The sequence below is a fragment of the Cucurbita maxima genome, unplaced genomic scaffold, assembly GCF_002738345.1.
Source record: "Cucurbita maxima cultivar Rimu unplaced genomic scaffold, Cmax_1.0 Cma_Scf00005, whole genome shotgun sequence".
Classification (NCBI taxonomy): domain Eukaryota; kingdom Viridiplantae; phylum Streptophyta; class Magnoliopsida; order Cucurbitales; family Cucurbitaceae; genus Cucurbita; species Cucurbita maxima.
The window spans coordinates 5,549,393-5,572,041 of record NW_019272021.1 but is presented as its reverse complement, the minus strand read 5'-3'; the positions used below and the strand labels follow the sequence as shown (position 1 = coordinate 5,572,041).

Genomic DNA, 22,649 nt, shown 5'->3' with positions numbered 1-22,649 from the left:
AGTATAGTTTCCCATCACCTTCATGTTTGGAGAATGAAAATGTTGATCAATTTCAGATTTGGCTTTGAACCCAGTAAGAGAGAGAGAGAGAGAGGTCATACCTTGATTCGCTATACTGGAGTTCTGAAAGCTACTTCTCAACTTCGAAAAAGATTTTGGGAATTTTGCGGAAAATGGACCACTAGTATCCTTCCATAACTTTCACCTGAATTCTGGTCCATGCTTGAATATTTATTGATTTTTGAAATACTAATGGAGGTAAAATGTAAGAACTCCATGTCTAAGCCTTTTCCTTTTATCATTGTAGTTCCTCTTTTCTCATTGAAGTGAGAGATGATTACTTAAGAAAATAACCAATAAGATAGAGGCACTTACTTATTATCACGGGTATCTCAATGAAGTGCTCTGTGAAGCATCATTCTTACTTCATCAAAAAATCTATACTCTGCATGTTGTAAACTCAATGTTACATGACGTTGGAAAAACAAGGTAGTAATGGAGCAGTTACCTTGGGGAAAATTTTGGCTTGATGCCCACAAACTTGGAGGTTTATTCACTAAGTTAGACCAGTTGAATGACTATTCAGAAGCATGAAATCAAATCACTACAGAGGAGTTTATAGATGATCAGTTGTCTGTTAGTCAAGCCCATAGTTTCGGATGAACCCTTTTCTTTTTGTAACAACCCAAACCCACCGCTAGCAGATATTGTCATCTTTGAGCTTTACCTTCTAAGCTTTCCCTCAATGCTTTAAAATACGTCTGTTAGAGAGAGGTTTCCACACCCTTAATAAGAAAGGTTTTGTTCCCATCTCCAACTGATGTGAGATCTCACAATCCACCCTCTTGGAGTTCCAGTGTCTTCACTGGCACACTGCCTGGTGTTTGGCTCTTATACCATTTGTAACAGCCCAAGCCTACCACTAGCAGATATTGTTCTCTTTCGGTTTTTCCTTTTGGGTTTCTCCTCAAGGCTTTAAAACACATCTGCTAGGGAGAGGTTTCCACACCCTTATAAAAAATGTTTCGTTCCCCCCTCCAACCGACGTGGGATCTCACCCTTTTTAACTTGGCACTTGCAGTTGGGCATCTTACTTATGCAACCAAACTTCCTCTTCATTTCTCTCCACGTGCTTGTCTTCTCTTTTTTCACCATGTGGTTGCAGCCTTCCTCAATCCATTTCCTCAGCATATGAGACTCTTTCTCCAACTCCATCACCTTATTGTTCATTTTCTCCATTTCATTTTTTAATTAACCTCCACCTAAGGCCAACACTCCTCCATCACTTTCAACCTCATCCTGTATCAATTTGTTGTCAGAACCCTGCATTTCCTTTGTGATTGCATAGCGAAGTTGTAATTGCACCAAAACTAGCACTTGGACCACGATTCTTAATGGAATTTTCTGGTTCTTGGCTGCGTGTTCACAAACTTCAGCTGACATCCTATGGTAGTCCAGCCCTCTGCACACTTCTTCTCTCTCAGATTCTGTCAGGTAGCTATGCTTGTCCAGATATATATCTATAGCGCTGTATATTCCAAAGGAGCTCCTATCGGTTCCCATTGATGCTGCACTTGACATTTCAACTAATGAAACAAATGCACCGATCTCCAATTCTCTGTCACTGGCAACCTCAAACAAGAATTCCTCAATCAGTTTTGCCATCACAATTAATCCTTCCAATATTGAACTACAAACTCTATAGAAGTGCTTTACAATCCGTTTCACACACTCGATATCATAATGCATTTCAAGGAATAGCCCCTTCTGATGAGGCATTATCCTCTCCACTGCTTCTATGACTTCCCTTTGACGGTTTGTTTCACACACTGAAACGTTTCATCACCTTCAGCACTAGAAAAAACTCACTTCTTTGCATACTTCAAAAGGGACACAGCTACATAGAATGAACAGTCAGTTCATACAATACAGGAGGCTGAATTGTCAAATCCTCCAACTGCCATTCAGAAACAGAGAGTTTTCTTCTTGCACTGGGCTTGTGATGAAACACATCATCCTCACTGAGTTCATCATTTACAAAATTCACAATCGGTTCGCTAAGGAGGTACGGATCATTCACTTCCTTACTGACCAAAGACTCATACATTCATCAACAAGGCCTATTTCCACAGTCTGTTGCACAATATCTTCTGTTTTAAGAAAAGCCTTAATGGCTTCAATCCAGCTAGGGAGGATTTTCTGTTCAAGGAAAGTAAGTGCTTTACTCAACAGGTTATTTGGGTTGTGACTTTCAGTCATCCCTGGATAGAAAGCAAGACAAGCTAAAGGAAACACATTCTCACATGACATTTGCAGTTGAAACCCATGGCAGAACCTTGCAACGAGTTCATGCTTCTGAGGAATTGACCTATACTGCCCTCAGATTGCTCATTCAGTAACTCCGCTATCTTGCCTGACTTTTCTACTATGATATCCGGTAGAAAAATAATAAAGATTTGTTAGATGAACACGACTCTCCACAATGGTACGATATTGTCCACTTTGAGCCTAAGCTCTCATGGCTTTACTTTGGGCTTCCCCAAAAGGCCTCATTCCAATGGAGATAGTATTCCTTGATTATAAACCCATGATCATTCCTTAAATTAGCTGATGTGAGGCTTTCATCCAACAAACATAACCGAAAAATCACAGGAATTTGAACAAAACAAATATGTAACTGAATCCAGAATCCCACATTCTCACACTGACCTAAGGTAACCTGCAAACCAGAATGAAGATGAGCGACCGTTTCCAAACAATCAAGACAGGGAAAACGAAACTGTTAACTAAATGGATGAAGAAAAAAAGTTTTACCAATCGGAGACATCCTTGTCCGATTTGTCTGCCATGTTCGGAAGATTCTTCTGTATAATCTACAGAACCAAACCCAAAATATCTTGAGTCATTTTTTCTTTCTAGTTTCTGATAATCATAGCTTTGTAGCTCTCTCTCAGATCATTACAGACGAATGATTTTCCCAAAACTGCAATCGTAGAGGTCTCGACTGAAAGAAAAAGCGCTCCTCGAAATACACTGTACGAGCTCTAACGCAGCAACATTTTGAGAGATAATGGAGTTAATATCACGATTACGACCAAATTAGGTAGCGAAATCAAAGCCTAAACAGCAACATACAAGTACAAAAAGTGAAAATGCTGAGAATTATAGCCATTACCGAACAGCTTCTTCCGATCCAATAAATTGCATAAAGAACCGATAAAGCCCACATTGAGGACTGAATCTAATTATCAAATTGTCTCCATGGAAGATCAAACAGGGATTTAATTGAAATAAAACTTACGAATCAAACGTAGCGGGAAGTAACTATCCAAAACTAGCGGGATTTTGTTAGTTGGAGTAACAAGTTTTTTTTTTTTTTTTCTCTTTTAAAAATTTAAATATCTTATTTTCCAACCCTTCGAATTATGTTCATATTTAGTGAATAATTGAGTTATTGGACATAAAATAAGAATTATATTGAATATTTTTTATTTATAAATCTAAAATACCAAATATTCTTTATAACATCAAATATTTTTAATACTAATAATAATCTTAAAATAAAATTGAATTATAACTATATTTTTTGTTGACCTGACCGATCCAATAAAAAAAATGTCAACTACACTAATTTTCGGTTTTTAGAAAAGTCAACGTAACCCAATATTTTAATATAAAAAAAACAACCACCAACTAAGACTTTGAACTTTTAAATTTTATTAAAATCACGGAGATTAAGTTTAAATATTTAAAAATATAATTACAAACTCAAAATATATAAACTAATACTTTATTTAGATGGGCCAGGACTTCAGCTAAGCCCAAAAAACCCAAACCCAAAGAAAGGGCTCAAAGCCCAATTCTTAACAAAGTTGGGCCGGAGACGGACAATCGTAATTTGGCAGGGGCTATATAAACAGCCGGAGCTATCATAGGGTTTTTCTGTTTGGCCGTCCAGTCTGCACCAGCGTATCTCTTGAGGTGTCCCCGTTGCATCCAAGCCTCAACAATGGTACTCCTTTTCTCTTGCTGGTTTCATGTTCTTCTTGACTACTTTATTTTTCTAGTGTTCTGAAGTTATGTAGGCGAGATGAGATGTCTGTAGTCTGTAGGATTTAATTTGCGAGGAGAGATTAGTGAACAAGAAGCGAAAACTCGAGGTTCATTCTTCTGGCTGATGAAATATTGGAAAGGAAAATGAACTATTAGGTCTCTTTATGGTAGCAGATTATCGATTTGATTTCATGGATCTCTCGTAGTTTAAGCATTGTTTAATGTTGAGGAGTTGTTAAGGATTTACAGTTCTCTATTTTTCACGAATTTTCGTTATTTTCACTACTGTTCTAGCTTCAGCACCTTTCGCAGAGAGAATTGATGAGAATCTGGGAAAACATATTTAGCGAGGCTTTGTGCCTGAACTTTAATTTACCACCTTACGTGTTCTGAAGCGATTATTACATTTCTCTAACTTGTGTTCATTTCTATTTCCTGTACAATCGCAGACGAAAAGAACCAAGAAGGCTGGAATTGTCGGCAAATACGGTATGTTCTAGCGCCTCATGTTTTTATTTACGGTGAAATAGAATTCGTACTTACGATATTAGACCTGCGTATGAATGTGGAATTTAGATCCTTGTCTGATGATTTATAGAGTAGAGACGCCATCATTGACATTCACATATGGTTTGATTAATCGTCTATAATTTGTTTTTTGAAGTAATTGGTAGCTTTTCAAGAGCCTTCTCTTCCTCTATCTTTCAACGTGCTTTCTCCTTGATGTTTTTAAAGGCTTACAGTATATTCTTTTGCGTACTTTATGCTGTGTAGTTATGTTAATCGGCTTATTCTGCATCTTTTGTTACAGGTACCAGATATGGTGCTAGTCTGAGGAAGCAGATTAAGAAGATGGAAGTCAGTCAGCACAGCAAATACTTCTGCGAGTTCTGCGGAAAGGTAAGTTTCCATGATGATGCGAGAGTTTACATATACTGATAAAGGAATTATCTGGTCTGGGTGGAAAATGTCTAGGTTTCAGTAACATGGCAATTTGGATATCCATCAATGAATATTCCTAAAAAATGTAAAATAATTGGATCGACAGCCCACTTGTTCTTGCATATAGTTCTTAGAGCTTTTGATAGATTATAGACATTTCCATTGAACTTACCAATGTTATGAGATGAAAACATCTACATGTTCATACGGATTTTATTCCGTGAATCTAAACAATGTTCGAAACACTTAGGTGTATGCTGTGAAAAGAATGCAGAATTATTGGGTCATAATTTTTCCCCACGAGATGGAAGCTTACTACGCTATTTGTACTTTTATACATATTGTTGATATTTTTGCCCATAATTCTTGAAAGTTTTGACAAACCTTGACATTTCTATTGTACGTTACAAAATCGACCATATAAATCTCATTGTTTTATGGAAATTCTGATGAGAATCTGTGTTCATAGTAATTTATTTCACAATTACAATCAATGATTGCTGTTTTGAACCCTTACAGTATGCCGTGAAGAGGAAGGCTGTTGGGATATGGGGTTGCAAGGACTGTGGAAAGGTGAAAGCCGGAGGTGCCTACACATTGAAGTGAGTGCAATTGGTTCTTGTTTTGCAATATGGTGTGTTTGTGCTTTCAAATTCTGATCAAGGTTTTGATTGATTCTGTTTCTTTGTTTTGTTTTGGGCAGCACTGCAAGTGCGGTGACCGTTAGGAGCACGATCCGAAGGTTGAGGGAGCAGACTGAGAGTTAAACTATGATTTTGTTCTGTCTCGAGTCATTACTTGTCTGTTTAGTGTAGAGTTCTTGGAAGAAGATTGTTGGATGAAATTTGAGTACCCATTTGACTTCTATTTCATGTCGCGACCCCAGAGCTTAAAAACTATCTCTGCCTTTTTGGCCACATTATTTCTAATTATCCTCCAGTTTTTAGACACGTCTACTCTCTTTTTTGCCCAACAGCAACATTTTTTTTATTTGCTTTTAAATATGACATTTCTATTAGCGTTTTATCTGCATCTTCCTGACCAAGACCAAGACCCAGAAATAAGGGGTTTGCTTTTTTTGTTATAAACTTGCAAAGACTCGACCTGGGGACTTCCCTTGTGGAGTGATTTGTATTTTGGCTTTGAATTTGCGTTTGGATTATTTTTGAATTCAAATAGCTAGCTTTACAAGTGATCAGATTGTTAAGGCATGCATCTTTTGAATTAAAAATCTTCGGAAATCGAATTTTTCACCAAATGTAAGTATGGTTCACACAGAGAAATATGTTACTAAGTTACAAAATAAACCTTATATTTCATCAATAGCCTACCAAATAAAACTCAAATGAAAATGATATAAAAAATGTATCATAATTCACTGAATTAGACCTTGTGTTTCTTAATTAAAAATGCCCTCTTAAAAAAGGGTGGGAATACTCCTCAATTATAATAAAAATTACAAACACCTTAAAAAGGCTGTCTTACTTATCAAGAGCTTAAGGCTCTAGCAATAGGGCATTTAGATCAAAATGAGAATTGTCAATGTTTACAGATTCCTACATTTCTACAATGAACAAGATGATTGAATATGAAGATGTATCTTTTATTAATAAACGCCCAATGGCAAATGGGCAATATAGTCTAAGGCATTGGCTCAACGAGGCACTAGATAAATCTAACTGCTACAAAAAGGTTATAAACGTGTGTAGACGGCACAACATATTAAACTTAAATACTTCAACATCAAGAAATATGCCTGAAGATGATTTCTTCATGAGAAGAAAGACCTTTTCTTGTTGCGTTCCAATCGAGCTTCCCGCTGCAAAGAAGAAGACAGAAGAACTCGTTCGATTTAGAAACTTCAAAAACAGAAGCTATGTCTTACAAAAATAAAAAATACCAACCAAGCAAGTAAATGATAGTCTATGAAACATTACTATATTTACTAAACCCACATAAGCTTCTTTTCTCCAAAAAGAAAAAGAAAAAAAGAAAAACCAGGATTGGATCCATAAATGATATGGAAGCACTTTCAACAATGTTCCTCCCGGAATTACACTATGACATGAATATATTTCAGATCAGAAAGTAATCTTATCTCTCAGATTCATCCCGAAGTTTACAATGCTCTATTTTACATCACTTACATCTAATCAAGAAAATATCAAATTGAAGAAAAGTTAAATTTTAATAAATCTTGCGAGAAAGTTTTGAGCATTCAGACTCAGACATCAGAAAATGAGTGGAGTCACTTTCTCATTACAAATTTTAACTAGGATAGAATATATTACATAAATTACTAAAACTTGAAAGATCAAAATATAACTTTTCAAACTGTAAGGACCAAAATCATATTGAGCCCATGATTAACTCAATGAGAAACATGTTGTGTAGGTCAGCTAATGGTGTCCAAATGAAATAAGGATATTTAAATTTCCTTTATCCATTAATGTCACAAGTAAATGAGCAGACCCCAAGACGCAAATTACCATAAATATTGAGCATATGCTTTCAGCAACTGTACCAACATCACAAAACGTTCCTCCACTCCAATTTCATGTGATAACTAAGAAAAGAAAATACCTCTTTTTTCTTGCATTCCTTGTAAACATCAAAATGTTCTTGACATTTGCTCCTCTCTGAGCTATGTTCTTCAAGACCTATAGCATTTGGAAAAGGAGACTCTCTCATAAGAAGCTCAAAATGTTATCTGACATAAATTCTAAATTGAAGGAAGTACAATACAATTCCAAATCTACAAAATTAGTAATCTAAACACCAACTTCTCATTGGATGATTTATATACACCAAGGATTAAGTATCACGTTATCAGGATCAACAACGATAATACTCACTTATGAATTCAAATTTAAATTTCACTTTACGCACGATTTATAAGCCAGTACCAATTATACATATTTTCTGGAAACAATCTGTAAATACAGTCTTGAAGCTTTGGAAAGGAATGCATAAGCCTTGAGGCTTAAAAGATTTATCCTTTGCTTACGTTGCAGCTCGAGGCTTCAGCATTAAACATCTCTTAAAAAATTATTCTGTTTCATATGTGGTATTATCCTTAATCCTAAATCAAAACAAATACAGAGGTATCTCCAAAGAGTAAAAGCTATCTTATAAATAAGAGCCAAACAATGAAATTGCATTGGACTGTTGATGTTGAATGGAAACTAAATAATTTTTGGAGCAGAAGAACCATCCAACTAAGTAATTCCTACTTTGACATTTTAAATACGAACTTCGCCCAAAGGAACGGGGAAATCAGATCTTTCGGCGTCACAATCCTAGTAAAAGTTTCCTTTCCACTGTTGTCATAGTTAGAAAAGTAAGTGAACTCAAAACACAGCCACTCTAAGAACTCTCACGAGCGTTCTATAAACTAATACCCTGGTAAACCCTTTTTTTTTTTTTTTTCTTCTTTAAGATTGTCATCCGATCACTAATGCATTGAGTTTGCTAACTCTTAATTAATTGACCTAAAGTGGATGGAAATAGTATCCCTAGAAATGGAACTAAATCAGGCTAACCAATTAATCAACTAATAGAGCATAGAGAATCGCCAAGAAAATTAGAGTTTGCACGATCATCGCCAACAAATTCGCAAGCTTAACCATCCAGAAAAAAAACTGAAAAAATTGATGCAAAGCACGCAATCATTGGCAAGCGCACCAGTAGAAGAAGTCCAAATGGCGAATCATACAATAACAAAAAATGAGAACAGGCGGACGGGGAATATAAGAGAGAACCTACATTTCAGGGAAGCACTGTACTGGAGAAAACAAGGAGAATCAGAAATTCTAGCAGCACTGGGGTACGGCGGAGGCGGATCCCTGGAAGTGGAAGCCATGGCTGAAAAGCTCGCTCTTCCTCTCGGTGGAAACTGGCGGTCGGTTGAAATGGCTGCGTGAAATCCCGATGAGAAAGAAAGAGAATCAATCTCATTTTATACGTAATTGTATCGAGAGGGTGAGTCGGGTTTCCGACCCGACCCGACCCATTAAGTTTCTAATTCCCTATAAAGCAAGCTTAAGTCAGTTTAATTTCATAGTAAAAATGGTACACCACTAATGAGAGTTGGATTTTTTACTTATATATATTTTAGCTATCCAATATAGGTATCAAGCCATGCGTTCGGTTCAGTTAGGTTTCGACCATCTAACTCGACATTGGTCGGCTTCAAGACTTTTCTTTCGTATTAAGTTGTCGTCCAGGCTCCTCAGCTTAGTCTCAAGACAGCTAACAATTTTCACGCTATAAAATTCGTACAATTTTGTTATTATAAATGTTTATTTTAATCTTTATGTTGATAAGAAATGACTATTTCTCGAGTCTCTTTCAAGAAATACAAATATCTTTCTTCTATGATGCAATTGTACTTTATTTTCCAATTTTCATATTTTAATTAAAAGAGTAATGTATTTTAAGCAAATTTCAATTTTCATACCTTCCAAAATTAAAATAATTTGATTCTAAAAAACAAACAAACAAACAGAAACAGTAACATGTAATTCTTCGAAGAAATTATGTCAGATAACGGATGACCTCCATAGGCCAAGTTCGAGATAATTTCATGCATATACCTATCAAAAGACGACACGTGGACGAGCTAAAATCTTCTCTAAAATGAATAAATAAGTGGATGAAGAGGAAGGGTAAGTTGATTTACACTTTGCAGTGAAACCAAATGGATTTTGAGCTCAGTTTAAGTGTGCTGAAGAATGATTTACTTCCATCTTTTCTAGCTCCCCAAAAATAATGTATAGCCTCTTTTATTGTTGACCTCTTCAATGGAAGTCGATTCCATCAGCATGCTAGCAAAAGAAACCGACATTTCGGGCAAAGTAAACTACTCATTCGAGTGTTCAATGTTAGGATATGAAACGAAATAGCTTTGTGCTCGAGAGTGAGAGCGATAAAATAGGTTGTTCCGAGAGTAGAAGTGAAACGAAGAAGCGGAATAGCTAGGTATGAAGGCGGCACTCAAGCTTCATGAAGATACTCATTCCATGGCCACCTTCAGTAGCTCCTCCCAAGTGGTAAGCTTTTCCCTGGGTTTGTTCTTCAGACTCCCAAGCCTCGTTTCAGCGGAGTCTATTTTTTCCCATGCGCTAAACGGTACAACTCTTACATTTTGATTGTCTAATGCTCGTATGAGACCTTCTCTCCCGGGCTTCGGTGAGCTAGAAAAGGAAGATGACGATGCTCTCTTATCGAGGTCTTCACAAATGCTTGCAACCTGAGGAATCAAATGACTATGGTTAAAATTTGAAACATATAAATAATGTGTATATAAGCTTACTCAAGGAGGATTCAAATACTCACGGTTTCTTCAGCACAATAGAGATTTGTTGCAATAATTCCAGTTGGTCCTCTTTTCAACCACCCACATACATATAATCCTTCCTCAAGTTGGATGGAATCTCCAGACATATTGCTTACAACTCGACCTCTAACGTTCGGTACAGTTCCTGGAAATGGAACTATCAGCCAAGGAAAACACCAGAGAAGAAGTTTTTCCATGGCAGCTTGAGTGCATCAATGAAAAGAGACATGAGATGTAACGGCTCAAGCCCACCACTAGCAGATATTATCTTCTTTGGACTTTCCCTTTTAGGCTTCCAAGACTTTAAAACGCGTTTGCTAGGAGAGGTTTCCACGCCCTTATAAAGGGTGTTTTGTTCTCCTCCCCAACCGATGTGGGATCTCACATGAGAAGAGTTTGTTGGATACGTTTAATCCAAGGTTTCGTATGATTATTCTCGAGTACATCGTAAAAATGAATCGAATATGACATTGACATGTAAGATCTCTAAGTAAGAAAAGAAACTAAGAAATAAATAAGGTAAGAGAAAGATCTCGAGGATGTCTTAATCTCATACCTTTCAGATGATCAAAGGGTAATCCATCTATGGGCACTGATTTGTAACCTATGCTCTTTAGCACCATCCTATACAAAATTCAAGCAATTCAAACTAGATGAGCTTATTCTATTACAACAACAAAATATAAATTAATATTCATCATCTCATAGAAATATTCTGATGAACAGTTATATCACCTAGTGAAATGAAAACCAAAATATATTTTCTGATGTAAAATTTGTTGCCAAAAAGAAATGAAAAGGAAAATTTTAACTTAAGAAGGAATTACTGGCATTCAAGGTCTTCAAACTCCCCAGTACCTCTAGCTATCTGCTTTCCCGGGATAGAACCTACAGAATAAAAGCGAATAAGTAACTAGTCGCACGAGGACATACTAGGAGAGGGTAGGATGCATGTCATTGTGGAGGAATGTAAGTAATTTTCAGTAATGAGAGAAAATGAAGGATAATGAGCGAAAATAAATTGGATTTCTATTTCATAACACAGACTTTGATGACATTAGTACAAATCTTCAGAAATGAGTTCTCCAATTCAGCCAGCCTACCGCTAGCAGATATTGTCTTCTTTGGGCTTTTCCTTCTGGACTTCTCCTCGAGGTTTTAAAGCGCGTCTGCCAGGAAGAGGTTTCCACACTCCTCTCCAACCGACGTGGAATCTCACAATCGACCCCCATTGGGGGCTCAACGTCCACGCTGGCACACCGCTCAGTGCTTGGCTCTGATACAATTTATAACAACCAAAGCCCACTGCTAGGAGATATTGTTCTCTTTGGGCTTTCCCTTCTGGGCTTCCCCTCAAGGTTTTAAAACACGTCTGCTAAGGAGAGGTTTCCTCTCCAACCGACGTGGAATCTCACAATCGACCCTCATTGGGGGCTCAACGTCTACGCTGGCACACCGCTCAGTGCTTGGCTCTGATACAATTTATAACAACCAAAGCCCACGGCTAGGAGATATTGTCCTCTTTGGGCTTTCCCTTCTGGGCTTCCCCTCAAGGTTTTAAAACACGTCTGCTAAGGAGAGGTTTCCACACCCTTATAAGAAATGTTTCGTTCTCCTCTCCAACCGATGTGGAATCTCACAATCCACCCTCCTTGGGGCCCAGCATCCTCGCCGGCACACCTGCCAGTCTCTGATACTATTTATAACAACCCAAGCCCACCACTAGTAGATATTGTCTTCTTTGGGCTTTCCCTTCCGGGCTTTTCCTCACGGTTTTAAAACGTGTCTGATTGGGAGAGGTTTTCACACCCTTATAAGAAATGCTTCGTTCTCCTCTCCAATTGATGTGGGATCTCACACTTACATACGTGGAATGCATCTGTTTAGGAGACAAAAGAAATAGGACATAGATAGTTTACCTTCAAGAACTGTCTTCTCAAATCGAACACCAGCAACATGGCCTTTTTTGTCTACTGAACTCAGAAACTTTTCTGGTTTGCGGAAGAAAACAAAATGCAGCTCACGTCGACCTGCGTCAGAATGGGGAGGTCCAGAAGCGGCAGCCTTAGCAAGCAACTCATAAACTCTCCTCTGTATTCGACTGTTTTTCACCTCTTCCTTTTCAAATGATAGTATTAACACAAGGATGATGTTCATAAGACAACAGAATGTCTATTTGAAAGTGCGATTGGGGAAAATCTCAAATTTCAGGATCACTATTAAGCAATGAGACCTATGCACTAGCCAACTGCGTCATTACCTTAAGAGATAAAGAACTAAAAGACTATATTTCTTTTTAAACAGTCACCAGAGCTTCGCATTAGGTAATGTAGAGATAACTTCAGTTGAACTATACCTCATCTGTTGGGCTCTTGACAAGATCAGCTTCATGTATGTGAATGTGCAAGTTTTTAATACCTGCAGTGATAAAATTCAACAACTAGTCACATCATCGGCTATGGTTTGAACACAAAATGCAAGAATCAAAAGGTACGAGAGCTCTTTTGTAGCATAATCAAGCAAAAAGTACACAGATTAAGCCGATTACTCCGTAGTCCTCTCATCTATATCACTGTTCTTTTTACAATATAATAATATTACATGCACAAACCTATGAAGAAAGTAGAGAGTAGTCACCACAACATTATAGAGATACGAGTAACTCAAAGACAGGTTAAACTTGATAAATAAAAGTAATTTTCTACTTAGAACTCATTCTCATCTCAATGACAAGGTACAAGAACATTTCTAGAACATTGAAGTCAATTTTAAGGAGGTTGAGGATTGAGGAATACCAAGGACTTCACGTAGCTCTTTAGCTGTACAAGCTGCTTGAACTGGTCCACGTCTTCCAACCAAAAACACTTTCCTACACGAGCAATAATTAAAATATGAATACAATAGCTTTACTCTTAATGCTATGATGAACTCAAAAAAACGAACCTTATAGCACTCTCCTGCAAAGCCTCCAATGCATGATTAGCAATATCTGTGGTTGCCAATTCTGGCGTTGGCCGTAAAAGGATGCGTGCAACATCTAGAGCTACATTTCCCTGGATGTAATAGAAATTTCAATCGTTGTTTGACCTATCTTGAAAGCTTCTTGTTTCTTCCCACATCATGGTAAATGCCAGAAATTTCTTGACAAAACCTTTTATTCATATGAATTTAGAACAGAATGGCCTGAATTAGTTACCTGGCCAAGGATTACAGCTGTATCAGTGGCCTTTACATCAGGATTTAGGTTTCTGCAATCTGGGTGCCCATTGTACCACCAAACAAATTCTCTGGCTGAGTGTATGCCAGACAAATCCTATAGATAGATATGACATCCAAAGTCAATGTATTGAACTAAAAGAATTGTGAATAGTTGCAGTACTGTCAATGATTCAGAAAAGAGAGTAAAAAAAAGCATTCACTACGATTGAAATTGTTTAAAGCTAGGCAGTATGAACAATGCCGAAGCAATCCACCCTGAGGCAGTAAACTAGAAGTACAAATTCTAGTACAGTTTTAACTAAACTTACTTCTCCAGGAATCTTGAGAGTTCTATCACTTTCTGCTCCATATGCTAGGACAACCTAATGAAGTAAAAATAACCATTGAGAAAATAAGGAATATGCTGCTGGTAGCATGACAATGTCGTGTCTAAAGCCTAACTAACCGCATGATACAGGTCGCGAAGATCCAACAATGAAATGGAAGATCCAAGCTTGATATTACCAAAGAATGAACACCTTTGATGCTGTGCAACCCGCGTAAATTGATTGACCACAATCTGTTGCAAGTAGGAGAAATATTTTCAAAGTCCAAATAATCCATTACTTCAAAATCTTTTTCAAAACAAGTAAAAGGAATGTTAGTGGGGCCATTGTGATTGGTTTACGCTTTGCAAATTTCCTAAAACTTTCTATTACAAATGTTCATAATTAGGTGAACATACGACCGCAGCTAGCACCAACTGCCAAACATGCAAGCTCAAATATCATGAGATAAGTACCTACCTATTTCAACTGAAGTTAGATCCTGCATAAACAAAACAGAACAAGAAAAACATATAGAAGGAATTTTGAAAGCTTATGTATCAGCCCAAGTCCACCGCCAGTAGATATTGTCCTCTTTGGTCTTTCCCTTTTGGGCTTGCCCTCAAGGTTTTTGAAATGCGTCTTCTAGGGAGAAGTTTTCCCACATTTATAAAAATGTTTTGTTTCCCTCTCCAACTGATGTGGGATCGCACAATCCACCCCTCTTTGGGGCCAGCGTCCTCGCTGGCACACCGTCCCGTGTCCACCCCCTTCGGGACTCAACGTCTTCGCTGGCAAACCACCAAGTGTCCACCCCCGACTCAGCATTCTCGTTGGCACACCGCCCGGTGTCTGGCTCTGATACCATTTCTCACCGTCCAAGCCCACTACTAGCAAATATTGTCATCTTTGGACTTTCCCTTCTAGGCTTGTCCTCAAGGTCTTTAAAACGCGTCTGCTAGGGAGAGGTCTCCACACCCTTATAAAAAATGCTTCATTCCCCTTTCCAACCAATGTGGGATCTCATAGCTTAAGTGATTTCCCAATATCTTCTAAATCAACTCAACACTATCTTCACTAGCAAATACAATTTATACTACATTTTCAAAATCTAGATAGCAGAGAGAAGAAATAGTAAGCAAGCTTCTCACCTTTGTTTCAGGGTGATCAGGTGCCACACCAGAGCGCACTAAACCAAAAGGAGTTGGCAAACGATCAATGATATCAACTTGGGCATTGGGAAGCGCCTTCAACAACTATTGATGCAATTCCGAAATAAACAATCAATTTGATCAATTTTCCAGATGCGCCCATTTTCTCGATTACTCTCCATAATTCGAAGTAAATTAAACGCATAATAAACTCATGCTATTCAAATCAATGCCAATATATTAATATAATCCACAACATAGTAAAAAAAAAAGAAAAAGGAACTCGCCTTCTCAGCAGTGTAAAAACCAGCAGGTCCACTCCCAACTACGCAAATTTTAGTATTTGTAGCAAAAGTTGAAAAGCCTTTATATAAGAATTCCCTAGCTTTGAATAATGCCATTTCCAGTATCAAGAAGCTTAAAGCTCAAAAACAGTATGAACAATCTTGGATTGCATTTCGCTGCACCGAAACGAAACTGATTGAATAATCTAAGGTTGATTACTCTAGATCAAGATATTCAATTCCACAGGTTTATACTGAAGCCTTAACATTCATCCATTTGCATTAAGAATTGGATAGAAATTAATACCTTATCAGCACATTGAACGACAATTTTCTATGCAAATCCTTGGTTTCACTTCTTTTCATCCATTGAAGAAAAAAAAAAAAAGGCAAGAATTAAACTACGTCCTTCCAGAGGCAACGCAGGGGGACAGAGCCAACGCAGTGAAATTCACAGATTCATTTTGAAAGAGAGATTAAAAAAAATATAGAAAACCCTAGCGCTTTCCGGCGGTAGTGACGAATAGTTTTTTTTTTTTAATTTATTTATTCAATTTTCAATTTCTTTAAGTTAGTATTTATTTATCTTTTTATTATTACTATTATCCCTAGTATAACTTTTTTATATTAAAAAGTTAAAAATTTAATATTATTTTAAAATTTTTTAAGAGGGGTATTAATAAAATTTTGTGACGCAAACAAAATATTAAAAAAAATTAATGGTAAAAGTATTTTTAAAATTATTTTAGAAATTTAATTTTTTTTTTTTTTTTTTTTTTAATAAAGGAGAGTTATTTTTATTATATTTAATAGAAAGGGAGCGAAAGATTGATTTTTTTAATTTTTTTTAATTTTTGAATAAATAGCGACAGTGCGTTGTAGAAGCGCGTATCTGCATGGGTCCTGGAAGAAAAGAAGACCACTCTCCAAAAATCTCTCGTTCAATTCCTTCCAGAATTGATGCTCCTTGATTCCCTTGCGATGATTCATCTTTGTCGCTGTGGGGGGCCTTCTGTTTCCCCTTTTCCCCTCTCTGACACCTCAATTTCAACCCAATTTCACCAATCAATCCTTCTTTTTCTTCGCCATAGCCTTTTTTCAAACCTTCCTCCCACTTTTTCCTCTCAAATTTCTCCTCCTCCTCCTCCTCCGCTTCTTCTTCCAATCCCCATAACTTGAAGGAAGAGAAGAAAAAAGAAACGGATTCTAAGGTTTCAGTCTAGATTTTCTGTACTTTCTTCAGATTCCATCCAAAAAACAGTCGACCATGGCCGGCGGCGCCGCCACTGCTTCCGCAAGTGCACAGACGGCGGCCACGAAGTTTATTAAGTGCGTGACGGTTGGAGATGGCGCCGTTGGGAAGACTTGCCTTCTCATTTCTTACACTAGCAACACTTTTCCGACTGTATGAACTCCTCTTGTTTCTCTCATGTTCTGTTTGATTCGTACTCTTGATTTTGCTATTTTCGGTTGTTTTCTTGGATTTCATGGCTTATCTGCAATTGCGATTTTGTTGCTTTCAAAGAAGAAATTTTCGGTTTCATGATGGTTTGTTTTGCTTTGGCAGGATTATGTTCCTACTGTTTTCGACAATTTCAGCGCCAATGTTTTGGTTAATAGCCAATCTGTGAATTTAGGTCTCTGGGACACTGCGGGTAATTTAATTTTCCTCTGCTTCTGATAAGCATGCTTCATTTATCCAGTTTTGTTGTTAAATTGTTGGATTTTCTTTTCTGAGATTTCTATACTTTCATGTGTAACCTTAAAGCTAATTGCCTCTACTTGCCACTTCCAATGACATTTGAAAACCTTAACAGCTGGGAAGTGGATTGATGTTCTAGGAGATTTATCCAAATTACAGGACAAGGGAAGCCTTTAAGATCATAGGATCAAATTGAAACTAGACGCAAACTATAATCACCATCGGACTATATTGGTAGTTATACCAACATATTTTAATATATTATCGTTCAAAGTTTTCTTGTTGTAGAAAGAAACTTTTATGTGTCATCAATAGCTGCAGGATAGGAATGTCTGAACAAGTTTTATCAAGTAGTGAGATTCCACATCGGTTGAAGAGGGGAACGAATCATTTCTTATAAGGGCGTGGATACCTCTCCCTAGCAGACACGTTTTAAAATCGTGAGGTTGATGACGATACGTAACGGGCCAAAGGGAACAATATCTGCTAGCGGTGGGTTTGGGCTATTACAAATGGTATCAGAGCTAGATATCGGATGGAGCGAAGCACTGGTTGGAGTAGGGCTATACCCTCTCTATAGTAGATGCGTTATAAAACCCTGAGGAAAAGTTTGGAAGGGAAAGCCCAAAAAAGACAATATTTGCTAGAGGTGAGCTTGGGTTATTACAAATAGTATCAGAGCCAGACACCGGGCGGTGTGCCAGTGAGGACATTGGACTACCAAGGGGGTGGATTGTGAGATCCCACATCAGTTGGAGAGGGAAATGAAACATTCTTTATAAGGGTGTGGAAACCTCTTCTTAGCAGACGCATTTTAGAACCGTGAGGCTGACGGATCAAAGCGGACAATATTTGCTAGATAGACTATTATGGCTTCAAATTTCATTTTAAAATGGGTATTCCAATCTTCAACGAAAAGATATTCCCACTAAATTCCATTTTAAAGTGGTGGAAGAATGTTATAAAAGGATCCCTTTACAGGTCAAGAAGATTATAGCAGGCTAAGACCTTTGAGCTACAGAGGAGCTGATGTTTTCCTTCTTGCCTTTTCGCTCATAAGTAGGGCCAGCTTTGAAAATATATCAAAGAAAGTAAGTTCACTTCCTGTACAATTTTTGTTATGCTTATTATTTTGGTTCAATTTTATGGTATTTAGATTCTTCTTCATGTCCTTTTCTTTTGGAGCAGTGGATCCCAGAGTTGAGGCATTATGCCCCATCAGTGCCCATTATTCTTGTAGGGACCAAACTAGGTGCCTTTCTTCTTTAACTTTAATTCCATTGCCTGAATTATCAATACCTTCATTCTTAAGTAAAATTCTCATAATATTTCTGATGGTTGTTTTTGTGGCTGGTATAAGAACACACGTCCACAAATGGAATAATATTTCTTGAACTTTCCCAGGACTCAATCATATAAAAAAGTTTGTTTCAATGTCATGTAATCAGAGATCGACTTTTGGACCATCGACTTCTGCATACAAGTCGTGCATTAAACTAGATCACCACACGATATAGATATATTCGTATTATGTAAAATGATGCCTGTTTGTGTCTCTAAAATGTGCATCTCTCGTTGTTCTGTAATTTATAGGGGAAGATAATTCTTGAAGCTCCTACTCGCCCCCCACTCACCCCTACCCCACAAATCTGTTCTTTGTGTTTGTGGTATTGTTCTGATTGAAAGTCGTATGCTGTTACTTGGGATGGCAGATCTGAGAGACAATGAACAATTCCTCTTGGACTATCCTGGGGCATGTACAATATCGACGAAACAGGTCAATACTTGGAGCTAATTCATTTTCCTTTCGAATCTCGTGTTCGCGTCTGCTAGTCCTCATTTGACGTATACAGTGTCGGTTTTCACACTGGGCTGTCATAGAATGTATTGCTTTCTCTCTGCCATTCTAAGTTTTTATGGAAAGGAAATGTACAAAATAACTTTGTTCCAGGGCGAGGAGCTAAAGAAGCTTATTGGAGCAGTGGCATACATTGAGTGCAGTTCGAAGACACAACAGGTTAGTGATTATTACCTCTTAATGTAGAAGCACAAACATTAAAGAACTTGGTTCAGCTATCATTGGAACTGTTGGGAAGTGCTAAAATCAAGAACTAAGGGTGTAAGTCGAAGTCGAAGAAGTCTACGAAACTAACCAAACCAGTTCGGTTGGTTGAACTATATGTATTGGCTAGTTCGATTTTCTAAAGTTCGAGATCAAAAAATAGTTGGTCTGGTTTAGATAATCTGTCGGGTTTTTGGTCCACTCAATAAGTAAAACAAGATTTTAGCTATAATCTTTGTTTAACACCATATCCCTGCCAACAAGACCACTTTTATTGTGCATGACTGCATGAAAGAGCTTATTGGGACAAGCTAAGTGAACCTTGTTCTTGAAATGCAGAATGTAAAGGCTGTGTTTGATGCTGCAGTCAAGGTGGTTCTTCAACCTCCAAAACCCAAAAGGCCAAAGAGAAAACATCCAACCTGCAATTTTCTCTGAGAATGTTTAAGCCTCTCTCCTCTCTCATTTATTATTCAACTTCCTATATCACCTCTAATTAAACTATCTTGTATGTTACAACTTCTATGATCTTTATAGGGTCCTTTTTAAAGGTTGTGTTTCTCAGGAGAAGATTTGAACGAGCGATGTCTTGGTTGAGGGGATATGCTTTAGTTATTGGTTTCTCCTATTGTACTTTCTTGTCTCGACGTCTGAAGAGATTGCATTGCTAGTTTTGATAAAATTTAACAAGTTTTATTGGCATCTACTTATTGAATCTCTTGCCCTTTTGTTGGCCATTTTATGATTTTCATCATCTTCGAATTTAATATCTTTTTAAGTGTATAATCCTATTAAATAGTCAACTCTGAATGATTGAATAGGATATTGTATTTTAACGGTTGTGCTTGTTTTAGTTATGAACGAGCGATCTCTTGGTCGAGGGGATATGCTTTAGTCATTGGTTTCTCTGGTTGTACGTTCAAGTCTCGACATCTAAAGAGATTGTATTGGTAGTTTGGACAAAATTTAACGAGTTTCATTGGCATTTGTCTATCAAATCTCTTCAAATTTAATGTCTTTTGGAGGGTATAATCCTATCCATTAGTCAACTCATGCTTTGAGTAAAATGAATGAAAAGGATATTGTATATTTTATAGAATGATTTATTATATTATTTTTAAATCTTTACAAAGTTGACTGCTAGAATTATTAATGTTTCACCATTGAATGTTGATGTCGTTTTGGCTTTGAGAATACGAAACTGTAAGACTTTTGAGACTGAAGATTTAAAGTGGCCTGCTAGGGAAAAAGATAATTCTGCATTGGAATTCGGAAGGCTTTGTGCGGACGACACGTCGGAATCACTCCTCCCCCCTTGCAAATAGCTTGAGTAAGGTGAAAATCTCAACTCAAAATAAATAAAATTGAGGGGATCGTCAAAATGTGACCGTCACATGGAATAATTTCCCTTCAACGATAGATTAAAAATTTCTGCTTTTCAACTTTCTGGGTGAATATTATATATATATATTAGTTTTTTTTTTTTTTTTTTTTTNTTTTTTTTTTTTTTTTTTTTTTTTTTTTTTTTTTTTTTTTTTTTTTTTTTTTTTTTTTGTAGGAAATTAGGGGCGGAGACTATTCATCTATTTTTGTAGTACAGTGTGATGTCCTACCTTGGTTGGAGAGGAGAACAAAAACACCCTTGTAAGGGTATGGAAACCTTGAACGCATTTTTAAAACTTTGAGAGAAAGCCCGGAAGGAAAAGTCCAAAGAAAACCATATCTGCTAGCTGCTAGTAATGGATCTGGGTCGTTACATACTGACTGATTACTCGATAATTTGGACACCTACTTCACGTGAATATCTCATTTCTATCGAGAGAGAAGGCTCTGGAGAGGCTAATACCTCTTTGGAATACAACCCCGAAGCACAATAATTTAATATAAAAAAAATCAAATTTAAAAATGAATATAAAAAGAAAATTAAAATTAGTAATTTAATAAGCATTATTAACGAAACTATACTTGGTTGACTTTATTTTCACCTAAAGCTCAACAACGAAGCAACTATGAAGAGACTCTGAGTCTCTCAATAAGAGACGAGAAATTAAACCTAAAAAGAGAGAGAGAAAAAAGCTATGGATTTCCCGCCGAAGAAACCTCCTCTCATAACTTATGGATTTCTGTTACTGTTTATGATCGCTTCCTTTCTTCTCATTGTCTCTGGTCCTTCTTCCTCCATGAATCCTCTCGTTTTTTTCCCCCAATGCTATCGCTCCAATTCAGTACGCTCTCTGATCTCTCTCGATTACCTTCGGATTCGATAATTACGATCCTCGATGATTTTTCAATATGCAGGTTGAATTACTCCACTCCGTGGACGATGCACGAGATGAACTTGATTTTGCACTGGAGAAGGCGGCGATGGCGAACAAGACTATCGTAATCGCGGTGATAAACAAGGCGTATGCCGATCAAGGCGTTAAAGACGATACTACAATGCTCGATGTGTTTCTCAGTAGCTTTTGGATGGGAGAAGATACTCGACGATTGCTCGATCATCTTCTTCTCGTCGCTGTCGATCAAACGTCGTACGATCGCTGCAGATTTCAGCGGCTGAATTGCTTCAAATTGGAGACGGAAGGAGTCGATTTTGGCGGAGAGAAGCTTTACATGTCCGATGAATTCAACAAAATGATGTGGAGAAGAACTCTGTTTCTTCTCGACGTTCTCAAGCGCGGTTACAGTTTCATTTTCACGGTAAACAATCCGTCCTCTTTAATTTCTTCTTCACCTTCTTCTTCTCAGGCAGATTATCGTTAAACGTTGATTTAGATCGTATCGAATAGCTTTAATCGACCGATCGACGATATCATCACTTCGAGCCTGTGTATAAACCGCGGAATCAAATTACTCGCGATTTTGTCCTTGTTTTGGAGTAGAATTTTCAAAATCCTGCTGATTCTTTGAACAAACTAGTGCTGATTAATTTAAATTATCTTCTCAAAATCTTAACCATGAATCGGTTGTGTTTATCACAGTACCAAATCTTCGGTTCTCGCAATCATCAATTTCCTCTTTAGCATTCATTTCATAATTTTTTAAAGTCTGATTTCTTTTAGTCCAATTTGGATTTTAGACGAAAACTTTACATACAACAAAGGATTTTACTCCTTAATTTTATCAAATTTTGGTGCGTAAGCTATGCATTTGGTATTTGTTTGTTTCCGTTATCAAGGGGTATACCAAAAATAATACCATAAGTAATGGATTTCAAATAATAAACCAATGGTTTGGATTCTAGTACAGATTTAATCCTTAAAACTTTCAATGTACTCTAAAATTTTAATTAAGATTTTAAAATTTATAAGTATTCAATATAAAATTAAAATCCACAATTTACTCGACCCAAACTTTAAAATATAAATTTATATCTAATAAATTAATTAATTCTTTTAAAAAAAATTGAATTTGTTAGGTTATTACAAAATTTCATGCTCCAATTTTTTTTTAGTCCTGATAAATTTAAATATTTTAATTAATTTTTTAAATGGAAGAAATAAACACAAATTGGAGGCATTTTTGTTATTATTAGATTTTTAAATACTACTTTAGCACTTTGTCTTTGTCTCTTTTTTTTTTTTTTTTTTTCT

General features: G+C 36.9%; 6 protein-coding genes across 8 annotated transcripts in view; 3 read left to right on the top strand and 3 right to left on the bottom strand.

The window, feature by feature from the left end:
- Positions 1-64: 64 nt before the first annotated feature.
- Positions 65-22,649, top strand: part of LOC111479736 (uncharacterized protein At1g28695-like) — a 23,720-nt gene continuing 1,135 nt past the window's right edge. The window contains exons 1-3 of the mRNA XM_023124575.1: positions 65-94; positions 21,122-21,281; positions 21,355-21,756. Of these exons, the coding sequence (XP_022980343.1) occupies positions 21,135-21,281; positions 21,355-21,756 (549 nt within the window). The 5' untranslated portion in view covers positions 65-94; positions 21,122-21,134. The remainder of the gene's footprint in view (positions 95-21,121; positions 21,282-21,354; positions 21,757-22,649) is intronic.
- Positions 1,006-2,511, bottom strand: LOC111479801 (BTB/POZ domain-containing protein At5g17580-like). The gene is made up of 2 exons (XM_023124665.1): positions 2,304-2,511; positions 1,006-2,199 (listed from the first exon to the last, which is right to left on the bottom strand). Exon 2 carries the CDS (start codon positions 1,777-1,779, stop codon positions 1,252-1,254), a length of 528 nt encoding a protein of 175 aa, XP_022980433.1. The 5' UTR covers positions 1,780-2,199; positions 2,304-2,511; the 3' UTR covers positions 1,006-1,251.
- Positions 3,936-5,946, top strand: LOC111479818 (60S ribosomal protein L37a). Its single transcript, XM_023124686.1, has 5 exons — positions 3,936-4,012; positions 4,503-4,542; positions 4,865-4,953; positions 5,515-5,597; positions 5,699-5,946. The coding sequence occupies exons 1-5, from the start codon at positions 4,010-4,012 to the stop codon at positions 5,760-5,762; spliced, it is 279 nt and encodes a 92-aa protein (XP_022980454.1). The 5' UTR covers positions 3,936-4,009; the 3' UTR covers positions 5,763-5,946.
- On the bottom strand, positions 6,575-8,922 carry LOC111479820 (cytochrome c oxidase-assembly factor COX23, mitochondrial). Its single transcript, XM_023124688.1, has 3 exons — positions 8,761-8,922; positions 7,579-7,655; positions 6,575-6,814 (listed from the first exon to the last, which is right to left on the bottom strand). The coding sequence occupies exons 1-3, from the start codon at positions 8,855-8,857 to the stop codon at positions 6,767-6,769; spliced, it is 222 nt and encodes a 73-aa protein (XP_022980456.1). The 5' UTR covers positions 8,858-8,922; the 3' UTR covers positions 6,575-6,766.
- Positions 9,615-15,745, bottom strand: LOC111479698 (NADPH:adrenodoxin oxidoreductase, mitochondrial). Of its 3 annotated transcripts, none has more exons than XR_002717680.1 (15): positions 15,600-15,745; positions 15,296-15,469; positions 15,009-15,113; positions 13,998-14,111; positions 13,861-13,914; positions 13,530-13,646; positions 13,277-13,386; positions 13,129-13,202; positions 12,690-12,751; positions 12,253-12,451; positions 11,161-11,221; positions 10,890-10,957; positions 10,333-10,478; positions 9,731-10,246; positions 9,615-9,700 (listed from the first exon to the last, which is right to left on the bottom strand). XR_002717680.1 is itself a non-coding variant. In XM_023124510.1 (14 exons), the coding sequence occupies exons 2-14, from the start codon at positions 15,407-15,409 to the stop codon at positions 10,010-10,012; spliced, it is 1,461 nt and encodes a 486-aa protein (XP_022980278.1). In that variant the 5' UTR covers positions 15,410-15,469; positions 15,600-15,745; the 3' UTR covers positions 9,615-10,009. The 3 variants fall into 3 exon arrangements, 1 of the variants encoding a protein (XP_022980278.1); XR_002717681.1 differs by having other exon boundaries at positions 15,605-15,737; XM_023124510.1 differs by having other exon boundaries at positions 9,615-10,246.
- LOC111479785 (rac-like GTP-binding protein 5) lies at positions 16,205-19,762 on the top strand. The gene is made up of 7 exons (XM_023124643.1): positions 16,205-16,697; positions 16,860-16,947; positions 17,976-18,085; positions 18,183-18,246; positions 18,707-18,771; positions 18,946-19,011; positions 19,396-19,762. Exons 1-7 carry the CDS (start codon positions 16,560-16,562, stop codon positions 19,492-19,494), a joined length of 630 nt encoding a protein of 209 aa, XP_022980411.1. The 5' UTR covers positions 16,205-16,559; the 3' UTR covers positions 19,495-19,762.